Source organism: Helobdella robusta (assembly GCF_000326865.2).
Source record: "Helobdella robusta unplaced genomic scaffold HELROscaffold_5, whole genome shotgun sequence".
In the NCBI taxonomy this organism is placed as follows: domain Eukaryota; kingdom Metazoa; phylum Annelida; class Clitellata; order Rhynchobdellida; family Glossiphoniidae; genus Helobdella; species Helobdella robusta.
In genome coordinates this window covers 2,295,842-2,308,679 of record NW_008705254.1, presented here as the reverse complement: position 1 = coordinate 2,308,679, position 12,838 = coordinate 2,295,842, and the positions used below count along the sequence as shown (strand labels likewise).

The following is a 12,838-nucleotide window of genomic DNA, read 5'->3' as shown; positions in this document are numbered from 1 at the left end:
ACGCCTGCAGCGAACCAACCAATCAACAATTTTTGACGGCTCTGGTGGTTCGGTGATCGTCGACGTTTTTGTTGCTAGAACTCCCGCCACTTGTATCTGGGCAGCCGACATTTAATTTTTTACTCTTTTTCTGCATCTTTCGCATCTGCAGATCGTTCTTCATTCGTTGGAAGTCCTGTTGGTCCAGGGATCTCTCTAGCATCGTTCTCTCAGATTCATCTATCGATCACATTAATTTTGTTTGTTAACTCTTGCAAAAATTTTTTTGAATAATTGTTTTCCATATTTATTCGATTTTATGTTTTTAAATTAATTCGATGTTAATGTGTTTATATATATATATATATATATATATATATATATATATATATATATATATATATACATGCATACAAAATGTTGTGTTGAATGGATCGAAATGTTTTTAATGTTAAAAATTTGTCGGTCGATCAAAAACTATCAGGCAAGTATCATGCCATCCTTTAAGAAGAAAAATAAAGAAATAATAAAATAATGCTTGTTGAAAGAATAATGAAAATAGATGGACAACTTTTTCATGAAAATTTCTTTTGTTTGACTTATAAGTGAATCTTTGAGTGCTTGCATCAAATTTTAAAACTTCAAAAAAATGAACAGATTGTCTTAGAACATGACTCTAAATATAACATTGTGTGCAACATCATCATGACATCAAAACAATATCATTATAACATCATAATGACATCTTTGACATCAAACAGCATCACCATGACATCAAAACTACGTCTTCATCATTACATCACATTTGAATATAATGTCGAAAAACATCATCATAATCTATTTAATGTTATTGTCATTGACATCACAATGATCACATGTAAACATGATATCATCATAACAACATCATCGTCATATTCTACCTGATGTTATCGCCATGCGGTTGACTGTCTCGTCAACGAAATGTTGATACAATGCGCTCCGTAGAATGGCCTGATAAATAAGGTATGTTGTTGTGTGTTGTGTTGTCGTGTGGAGTGTAGTTGTGTCGTGTGTAGCTGTGTTGTTGGGTGGTGTGTTGTTTTGTTCGGTCGGTCGGTCGGTCGGTCGGTGTGGAGATGTTAAGGAATTGGATGTAATAAGATAAGGTCATTTTTTGTTCGACATTACGTTAACTACTTGGCGTTTAATGATATTATCACATTACGAAATTCCATTTTTTTTTATTCGCAAAAACTTTTGAAGTCGTAGCGTCATTGTTATAATATGAAAATATCATTAAATAAGGTTTAAGATACAAAGTGGCGTGACTCTGTGTGTTGTTGTGTGGTCTAAATATGAATATTTATAATATTTATAATATTTTATTCTTATATAGATAGCATTAATGTGTTTTCTTGCCATTACGTTATTGTTGAATGATTTATTTTACAGTAACGATTTATTTAATAATACTATTTATAATTAAATCCATATTTCACATTAATTGCATATGATAAAAGGGGATCTCTTAGCGTTCGAAACTAGTTACTGCAACATCAATACCAGACGCCTTAACCATTACACCATCCTGGCCTCTAACAAGTTATTATTAGCAGTACAAACAAACAAGCAAGCAAAGAAACATCTGAGATCAACCTTTTCATTGCTGGTTATTTTCAATTCGTCGATCACTTTATCATTACTCCCCCGCAACTTGAAAACCTGTATCGAAATCTTATTGTCAGCGACGTAATGCTATAAATATTATAGATCATTAATATATATATAATATAGCATAATTTAATTATTATTGTTATAATTATTGATCCATGACCACGGATACTTAATAAAAAATAAACAACAAAGTCTATATGTTACAATGAAAAAATTTCAAATAAAACAACACACAAAACATCGGAATATTTTCAGACTTTACAAACATAAAACTTGGATGTTAATAATAGCCAAATGCTTCTTCAATCTACTTCTATACAAAAGTCCGACATGCTATAAATAGAATGAAACAACAAACTAGGGCACACTCTTTCATCGTTTCGTGCCGACAACACAACATAAACAACTGCGACCATTGTGAGCAGGCAACAACATCATCATCAACAACAACAACAACAGCAACAACAATGTAAATAATGTCAACAATATAAAAACAACAACAACAACAGTTATCTTCGTCATCTACGCACGCTAGCCAAACAGACGAAAGACAGAGAAGCAGAGAGAGCAAGAGAGAGGGAGAGAGAGAGAAAGAAAATAAAAGAAGGAAACAAAGAAATTAAAACTGTTGTAAATAATTCTAACAATGAACATTCGTTAGCAATATTTCCTGCCACAAAAAAACAAAATCAATTTGCGTCGTAAATTAAGAAGCTAACGACGAACAAATGAAAACGTGCATTATTGTCGGCCATTAAATCGTGTGTGTGGCTGGTTGGTTGGTCGGTTGGTTGGTTGGTTGGTTGGTTGGTTGGTTGGTCGGTTGGTTGGTTGGTTAGTCGGTTGGTTGGTTGATTGGTTGGTTGGTTTGTTAGTTTGCTGTTGGTTGGTTGAATGAATGGATAAATATTGCGGTGACTTCATTTCGTTTGACATAACAAATCAAATGTGAAAATGAATGAAAGTAAATGATAGGTTGTAACAGCTGTATGTAACAACCACAACGTGAAGATTCAAAAAAGTCCAAATATCACGTTGAAACGCACCTGATCAAGAGATCGGTACCCATCGTGGTTGAGGGCTTGAAAGGTGCTTTTCGAGACCCCGTAACTTTCGCACCAGACCTGAAAATCTTGCAGACGTTTGCTCCTTATCTCCTTGGCGCTTTTCATCTGTGAACGCTTTGTTATAAATCTTTGTTACTGAGTAATGACCTAGTTGTTTATGTTGCTGTTGTTTATATTCTAGTTGTTGTTTGTGTTGTCGTTGTTGTTTGTGTTGTAGTTGTTGTTTGTATTGTTGTTGATGTTTGTGTTGTTGTTGTTTGTGTTGTCGTTGTTGTTTGTGTAATTTTGTTGATGATTTCATAAAGTTGCTGTTGATTATGGTGATGTGTATTGTATATATAATTAAGTTAGTCATAATGATTTTCACGAAAATTATGACATAACAGTTAAGTGTCTGTTGTCTTAGCGCTCAACCGCAACAAATTTCAGAAATGAATTTGTTTGCAATTTGTATTTTGCATTCTAATTTCTATGCGTGTGTTGTTGTATAACCATTTTACTTCATTGTGTCGTTGTTTTTGTTGTGGAGCATGTTCTTGCTCCAGTTGTTAATGACGTCGTCATGAATAAAGTGTTTTTGTAACATTTATCATTCGTGATTTCTTTAAAAAATACACTAAAAATAAAATAATTAAATAAAATGACATCTAATGTGTTGAACTTACTTTGATTTTCAGAACAATCTTCAGCAAGAAATTTATGAAATTTTTTAAAAAGTGGCTGACAAGTCAAGAGACAACCGGCAATCACAATATATATATATTTTACACACACACGCATGTATATGTATATATATATAATATTATATTATTATATATTATTAAATTATATATATATATATACATATAAATATATTTATTAGCATTTCATTTTGGTTTTCTCCCTTTCGTATTTTTCTTTTTCGTCTCACTCTCTCTCTCTCTCTCTCTCTTTCTCTCTCTCACACAATTTCTTTCTTCCCATCTAGCTTCTTTTGTTCATTCGTGTCAGAGTGTTTTTGTACTTCCCATCAAATGACGTCAGAGCTCTTGGCAGCAAGCAATTGGTTAAAAGTTAATTGATAATAAAGTCGTGATGAATCAGATGCATGCGATCGATGATGATGATGATGATGATGATGATGATGATGATGATGCCGACGATGATTATGATGACGTTGATAATTATGATGATTTTAATTTAAAAAAATTAAAGTAATTATGTTGACAAACGTAACGATGAAAGTAATTTGGACAACTTCCTGAAAAGTGATGACGAATAACTATAGTTATTTGCTATTTGCGAGTTTATAAAAACTTAGAAATGCAACAATCCTAGCAATGGATGATAATAATTAAACGTTGTGTTGTAAGCTCCCCACAACAACAGCGCTAAAATTGTCTCCTCTCTCTCTCTTTCTGTTTCTCACTGTTTCTTTCTTTTTTCTCTCCATCCCTCTTTTTCTCTCTCCCTATCTCTCTCTCTCTCTCTCACATTTTTCATTTCATTTCATTTTCAAAGTTTTATTCATAATCAACAACATATCAAATAAGTGAATAAAAGTTATGAAGTTGAATATGCGGAGACCGAATAAGACTGTTTGTCTTGTGGTGGCCACCGCTGGTAGATACATGGATAGTTAATGAAATAAAATAAGGAAAATAACTGAAGCAGAAAGATAATTGAAGATAAATTAGTAAATGTTCGTGTCATACATATATAGACATATAACTATGTAAATGTTCGCTCAGTACGTATATAAACACATAAATGTTTAACCATTCATAAAGACCATTCATCCGCATCATTTGTTCTAACGTATTCTTAATATAATATTAGGTGGTGGAGTCGAGATCCAGTGTCATTAAAAAAGCACGGAATTTTGACTTGAAATGTTGTAGGTTTATGATGGCTCTTAGATGGGGAGTAACAAGTTTTGTCCAAATTTTAGGACCTGTTATTTTTATGCTTGTCTGGATTAATTTGAGGCGAGTTTTGTAGATATAGAAGAGAGGGGTGTGTCTAGTGGTTTGTAGATTGAACGGAGTTACTTAATGTGTAGAAGTTGATAAAGTGAGGTATATATATATATATACATACACATGTATATATATATATATATATATACATACATACATGTATTTGTAAATATATATAGTACATATACATATGTGTATCCATAAACATTGATGTCAAACTCAGTCAAAAATACCGGATACCAACATATGGACTTCAAACAAAAAAAAATAAAAAAAGTCTTCTTAAAATGTTAGTTTTAAAAAATTAACTATAAATAAATTGAACACTTCTGTTGAACTTTCCAGAAAAGAATTCAATGCATCGATTCTAAAACAAAAATTCTACTTTGCAGACTTTCAAGTTTTGATAGCTTGATCAATTTTCATGGCGTTTAATTAGGAGGATATCATTGAAGAACTTAAATAAGATTATTAACGAATGGTTGATAGATGATACTTCATACATATCAAGTCAATAACAATATTTCAATTTACATTTCTAGACTTGTTCAGGTTTAAAAATGCAACAAAAAGTTTTTAATGAGGATAGCTTGGAAGAATATTACTTGACTCGATCCATTCATTCATAATTCATGACACGTGAAACACACGGGCAGCTTCCACTCAGGCAAAGCAAACATGCATGCATGCATGCACTCATTAAACTTTCTCATCGTTCCAAAACACAAAAGAATTTTTTTAATTTTTTTTTTCAAACAAGAAATTTTATTGATCGGACCAGCAATTAGAGAAAATCTAAATTGTCACGTAGTGAGTGGAGCTTAATTTCCATGAGGAGATATCGTTCCCACCTGCTTTTTTACCTGGTTGAGGAGGAATTTTTTCAATTTTACACTCGACGTGTTCGCCATTTGTTGTGGCGTTCGTTTGTGTTGTTGTTGTTGTTGCTCTGTGTACAACTACTGCAAGACTTTCAAGTTTTGATAGCTTGATCAGTTCGAGAATTTGAGACTGTTCATGTGATAAATGTTTTTACAAGTATTTGCTTCTCTGGTCAGCTGCTTCAGGAAATGAATGAATTGAAAATATTGAATAGATTTTTGAAGTCGTTTTTTCAAATGAAAACGCGAATTGGCAGTTACTAGTGCTATATATGCTAACATTCACACCGTATTTGTAAACGTTCAAATTTAAGCAAATGGATCAACTATATTTTTATCGGCATCCTTCTGTCATCTCAATAACAATATAACATTAAAGGTTAAAGGTTACTCTCTCTCTTTTGCGTTAGCTTCAGAGGTTTCAACGACAAACACACACAGCGTATATGAATACGCGTGCAAACCACGCATCCTACACATTGCATATGATAGGCGGGGATCTCTTTGTATTCGAACCCAGTCATTGCAATAAGCACGACCAGGCGCCTTTAACCATTGAGCCATCACGCCGCCCATTATGACGACGATGATGATAAAGATGATGATTATGATAATGATTATGATGACGATGGTGATGATGATGATCGTTTAAGCTTGAATCAAGTTCCGTTCTAGTAAAGAATAACACAAATGAAATCAATATTATTGCTATCCGGTTTAAAAAAAACCTTGGGTGAATGAGTATTGAAGTATTGAATAAATGTCGCGACGAATCATTGAAAACGCTCAAAAGTGCTAGACGGTAGGTACGCTTTCTCATTCTGGATGAAAGCACAGTAAGTCAGGTGTGTTGTTTGTCGTTCTGTAGGTCACGTGGTGATGTGTTAGTTGCCTACCATCGTCTCACGACATCCATTTTGCTGGTGTAACCTGGCGAAATTACTCTTCATCTTCGAAATAAACACCATTCTGGACATTATTGTAATGATGTATATCAGACGCGTTAAAAATTGCTATGATTTATTTGTGGATTAAAAAAACGCCAGCATTTGAGAAACTTTTGGCTAATTTTTTCACAAATTCGTAAAATTATCTTATGATTTATGAATTCATTAAACTTGTTTTTCTACTTAACATTTTTATCTGCATCAATTTTGAAAAATTTAAATTATAAAATTTCATCAATTCATGTTTAACGCAAATTTAACAGAAACAATTGTTAAGTTTAGGTTATAACGTGAGGTCAACCAAACTTAATTTCGTAGCGTTTAATAATAAGTTAAATTATTTACCTCAATCCACTTTTAATTTTTTTTTAATTCAGGTAATGTAAACAACACACCTGTACATCACTTTATTTAATTTCAATCATTTGCTTACCGAAATGAATGGAATAAGATAACTTTTTGGTAGAAATATTTCAGCAATAATAAATTTATGTTTTTAAAATGAAACTGGACAAATTTTCATCCGTTTTTATGTATTTTGTTTTATTTTTTATTTGCTTATTCGATCAAGGTATGTACATTTAGTTAGTTTTATTTAGTCTTTTAGATTTAGTTAGCTGTTAGATTTACTTTAGGAAAATCTTTTTATTTTTAAATTTTTCAATCAATCCACTAATTCTAATTAGTAATTATACTAATTATACTTTTGAATATTTGTTTATACTTGTATTTTCGTACTTAGTAGCTAGCATGTTTACATTTTCTTGTTAAATGAAACTTAATTAAAAGGTAAACTGTTTTTATATAAATATTGAATTATAATATTATATTATATTTATAATAATTAAATAATGTCATTTCATTGCAACACTCTCTATTAAAAATTTAAAATTAATTTAGACTAAAACCTACAATGAAAAAATGTGAAATTTATTTTTTTTTGAGCCAGAATGGAATTCATTTCACTCTATTAAAATTTATAACTAATTAATTTAAAAAAAAGTTCAAAATTGACCACATTAAAAATTTAACTTCCTAAAAAACCACCTTTCAGTTTCATCTCTGGAATGTTACAAATGTTCGAACAACCACAACAACTGGATGGACTGTACGAGAGACAAAGTTGAATGCAAACCTTTTCAAGATGCATGCACTTCATTCGTTTCTTTTCATAGTAAGTTGTTCATTTGTTTGTTTGTTTGTTCGTTCGTTTGTTCATTCATTCATTTGTTCATTAGTTTGTTTGTTCCTTTGTTTGAAAATTTTACTCCAGTCAACAAAAATAACTGCTCTTTGGCTATTTTGTAGTTTTATAGTTAATTATCACATTTAAAATTAATTTTCAATAGTTTTCAAATTTTATTAGTAATTTCTTCACCGCCAAACTATCAATCATCTTTATCACTGACTTACATTTTATTAAACATTCAGGATTTCTACAGTACCATCCAAGAGGGGAAAAGTGGCACAACATATCAAAAGGTTGGTTAGCTGGTTGGTTGGTTGGTTGGTTGGCCAGTTGGTTGGTTGGTAAATTTCAAGTTTAGAGACGCCATCATCGTTATTATCATTAAAATCACCGTGATCAACGTCAGCAAGTTGTCGTTCCTGCGTTGCAATGGGTTTGAATGCAAGAGACCTACCGAGCACATGTCTTTGTTGCGTGGTCTCGCACGTGTCTATTTTGCGTTGTCTCGCGCATAGGCGGATGCTTAGGCAACGTAACATGTTGGTGGGAAGTTTAATCCAAGTTGCATTGTAGCCTTTTGCATCCATTGCATTTTTAATGATAACTGGCCATCACGCCACCGAACAAATTGAAAATTTTTCGTTTTTCATTATCACTGGCATTGTCATTATGAAAAATTTTAATACGAAGCTCTGGATCATCATGAACATCATAACAACTCACTCATCATCACCTGACGAGCAGGCTGTGACACGATGGAGAGGTGTGAATATCGAGCTAACGTCGTCAACCAACCTCTGTGCGATCGATCGAGCTACAACGAATGGGCGTGTGTTGAGTGTTGCACAGGAGACCTTTGTAACTACTTCGTGACTGTTAGTGCATCTTAATGTTAATCGCTTCACTACTTTCTCAGTCTTGCTACATCGCATTACTTACCATATCGCTCAGAAGGGTCGTCGAATGCAATGTAACAGACAGAGCATAACGTAGTACTTTTTGTGAAAGTTAGACTGCAGGGAACACTTTGAATTCAAATTCAGTTACTGCAACACAAATCAGGCGTTTTTACTGCCTAATCATTTCATTTCACCTATCGTTTTGGTACATATTACTGTACGTAAATCGCTAGAAAGCATCTTTAAACGTGTGAACCTAATAAGTTGACTTGTAATGTATTGATGAGTGAATGTTTCTATATTGTATTTGTATTTCTGTGTTTGTACTTGGAACATCTAGTATAAACTTTACCTTTTAAATACGTTACGTTCAACCATGTTCGACTGATGGACGCCTACTAAAAACACTATAAGACGCATTAAACTTGTTAACAATTACGATTGATCTTTCATTATTACATCTCGTACATTCAGCTAGGAGCGCCAACAGACCACAAAATGAGGATCGTCTCATTGCTCTTATGCCTCTTTCTCGTCCACTTCATCTTCAACGGCTCCGTGCGAACTCTACAATGCTGATAACTCTACGCACTGTTGTACTGTAAAAGCATTATTCCATCATTACATCAACTATGTTATGTTATTATATCATTTTTAAACACTTTTTATTTTATTTTCACTCTTTTCAAATAAAATTAAAAACTCTGAGTTTCAAATTCTATCATTATCGTCGAGCAGCAGCAAAACATTATGCTAGGGAAACCTCGCTTCAAAGGCATCCAGAGCTTCTTACAATCATAAAAAATCACTAGAACAACGAGACAACTAAGACAACATTAAGTAACATTACATTAATGATACGAAAGTTACAGCGTGTAAGGTTACAATAAGTAGGTAAACTCCACTTTGGACCCAAAAAAGTTGACAACTACACAAAAAAACATCTATGCAAGGAGAACTGTGGTTTGTGTTGGCGGGAGCGACCACACACGACGGCTGCAGTTGGTAGTGGGGTGGATTTGAGTGTCGTTAATTTAAATGGAAAGATGTCCTGCCCATATTTTTTTTGTACGATCCCATTTTGACCACGTTTCATTCCTAAATATAAGGAAGATTGCAAATTTAAAAAAAAACACATTTTCTTTCATATTAATTTTCATGTATTTATTTTATCTAAAAAAATCTAGAATAAAATGGGTATTGTATAAAAAAGATCAACGAAGCTAAGGTTCTCACTGCACATGATGTAAGTTAGGGACTAACTATTAATAATTAATATAACAACGACAACGTTAATAAATAACTGTATTGATAAGAACATTAACCCGAAATATAATAATAATAAAAGTAACATTATTAAATTGTGTCGCATGTGGGCGTGTGTGTTCATGTGTGTGTGTGTTCACATGTGTGTGTGTGTGCGTGCGTGTATGTGCATGTGTCTATGATGTGAATGTATGTTAATGTTATGAAATTGTTCACAAGTCTACAAGAATGCATGGAAGGTTGGTTGAATGTATTACTGAAGAAACAGTAAACTACTAAACATACATGATATATTATATTTGAAAAATGTCTATGCCGTTTGGTTGAAAATGTCTATTGTTGAAAAATGCGATGTGCTCAAATATATGTATGCCGTCAAATCAATATTTTACTACAGAGAGAAAGAGAAAGAGAGAGAGAGAGAGAGAAAGAAAAGAAAAGAAAGAGAGAGGGAGAGAGGTATCAAATTAATCGATAAAATTGATAAAAAAAAAACTGGCACAGACTGACAGACCGATTAGATGGACAGACAGACAGACAAACTGATAGACAGAGAGAAATCTATCAGTTAGAGTTCAGTAATTATTAGTACATTTAATCACAATTTTCGAAATCAAGTTTGGTATTGTATTCAAATGAAACGTAAAATAAGAATGACAACTTTATTAATGAATTCACTATAAAGTGCGTTCCTCCACCATTCATACGTCATTAAGCAAGACGAACTTTTAAATGAAAAAATTGTTTTCTTCTAAAATAAAAAAGTTATTAAATAAATTGAAACACGATCAATACGATATAAATATTACGTTTGTAAATAGCAAGTAGGTAAGTTCGTTGTGTGTATATATAAACGTCTCAGATATGCTGCAGGGAGAGGTTCATGAGATTGTAGATGTCAAAACAAAATGTCATTTGAAAATACAATTAGTTCACACATACACACCAAAGCATGCAACGCAGTACACGCAATTATATACACTAACAAAAAGCCAATGAAAATATATACACACTCGTACACATATCACACATACATACAAACACACATAATAAAAATAGATTCAACAGAAGTACAACAAATTGGAGAATAGTAAAACCGTGCACTGAGAAAATATTCATTAGGATGTAATAAATAAAAATTTTTTTGAAACGATCTTGAAATATAAACAAAGTAATTAATAAATAAAATTAAAATAGTAGCATTTCTTCATGAAAAGATATAATTGAATAAAATTAAACGAAATGACCAGACTTGCATGACTAACAAAAATGCATATTGCACAGGATGGTGAAAGAAAAATAAATTAATTAAATAATCAATTAATCATTAAACAAATAAATAAAATAAATGAACAAATGAATAAATAAATAAACAAACAAAATTTAAGCCAAATAAATTATGCTAAATTTAAATCAGCAAAAGCTTTCATACAGACTGAAGATACCGACACCACAAATGAACGATCACGATGAAAATATTAAAATCCAACTCCAGCCAGTCAGTTCAGCATTAACTCAGATGGAAAAAAATGTGACAAAAATATTATCAGGTAAATATCTGAAATGAAATTAACTTCTTAATGTGACTTTATATAACCCTTTGCCAGATTCAATCATGTATCATCATAGCTGGGTAAATTAATATATAAATTTGTGTGTGTGTGTGTGTGTGTGTAGAGATGTGTGTGTGTATGTGTGTGTGTGTGTGTGTGTGTGTGTGTGTGTGTGTGTGTGTGTGTGTGTAGAGGTGTGTGTGTGTAGAGGTGTGTGTGTGTAGAGACTTTATCAAGAGTGTAATAAATCTAGAACAATATCCGATACAAGAACCAACCACGCAACGAACAAGGTAGGTAGTGTGCGCGCGAACAAGAAGCACGTAATTAGGACTACCAAATGTCTAAAATAAAATTGCAACTACTGGTAATATGATAAAACATCAATGACATCACAATAACATCATAATGACATCACAATAACAACATCATAATGACATCACAATAACAAAATCATAATGACATCATAATGACATCATAATGACATCATAATGACATCATAGTAACACGATGAATAACATTTTTCGCTGTATTAGCAGCAATACGACGTAGTATTAACTTTCCAATGTTCACTGCCAGCCAAATTCAACAGTATATTTTTGGATATTAAATAAATTTGCTGGGAAATTATTGACATGAATAAAACAACAACGACAATTGCGTTCTTAATATATTTACACATTAACAATGATAACATTATTATATTAATACATTAACATATTAATACATTAGCATATTAATACATTATGATATGAATATATTAACATATTAATACATTAACAAATTAATACATTAACGTATTAATACATTAACGTAATAATACATTAGCATATTATTAAGTTAACATTTTTATACATTAACATATTGATACATTAACATTTTAATACATGAACATATTAATACATTAAAAGATTAATATCTATGACAATGTAACCAATAAATTATCACAAAACTACCAACACCAATCACACAAACGTGCATTATAACAATGGTACTGCACTGATAAGACTCGATAGACACATAAAAATCCAACCCATTCAAGTCCTTTAAATGTGACAAATATTAGTGAAAACCAATAAATGCCCATAGAGCTACGCCAAATTAACTCTGAAGAGATAGACTAAAGATTAATTTAGTTTTCAGCAGAGAAATAAGAGCGAGTTCAAACGACATGATAAAATAAAATTTATCATAAAAACGGTTGACACGTTCTAAAATGATGATCTGACCACATCCTGTAAAATGACATGCCGGTCCATATATAAACGGTCCATATATGGATAATGATGATAAAAATAAAAAATAAATTAAATAATAATAATAATAATAATAATAATAATAATAATAATAATAATAATACCCAGCAAAAGATAAAAGACCAAACGTGCGACAAGAACACCAACAAATACCAAAAAATACGAATACGTTCTTCTCTTGTGAAACAGT

The 12,838-nt window shown here is 31.8% G+C and overlaps 2 protein-coding genes across 2 annotated transcripts; one reads left to right on the top strand and one right to left on the bottom strand.

The window, feature by feature from the left end:
• Nucleotides 1–22: 22 nt before the first annotated feature.
• HELRODRAFT_163313 (hypothetical protein) lies at nucleotides 23–2,804 on the bottom strand (the record flags this gene model as incomplete). Its single annotated transcript, XM_009027216.1, has 4 exons — nucleotides 23–219; nucleotides 900–969; nucleotides 1,615–1,680; nucleotides 2,679–2,804. 4 exons carry the CDS (start codon nucleotides 2,802–2,804, stop codon nucleotides 23–25), a joined length of 459 nt encoding a protein of 152 aa, XP_009025464.1.
• Nucleotides 2,805–7,538: 4,734 nt separating this feature from the next.
• Nucleotides 7,539–8,564, top strand: HELRODRAFT_67587 (hypothetical protein; the record flags this gene model as incomplete). Its single annotated transcript, XM_009026861.1, has 3 exons — nucleotides 7,539–7,678; nucleotides 7,939–7,967; nucleotides 8,419–8,564. Coding segments are annotated over 3 exons (315 nt in total), but the record flags the coding sequence as incomplete, so codon positions are not given.
• Nucleotides 8,565–12,838: the final 4,274 nt, after the last annotated feature.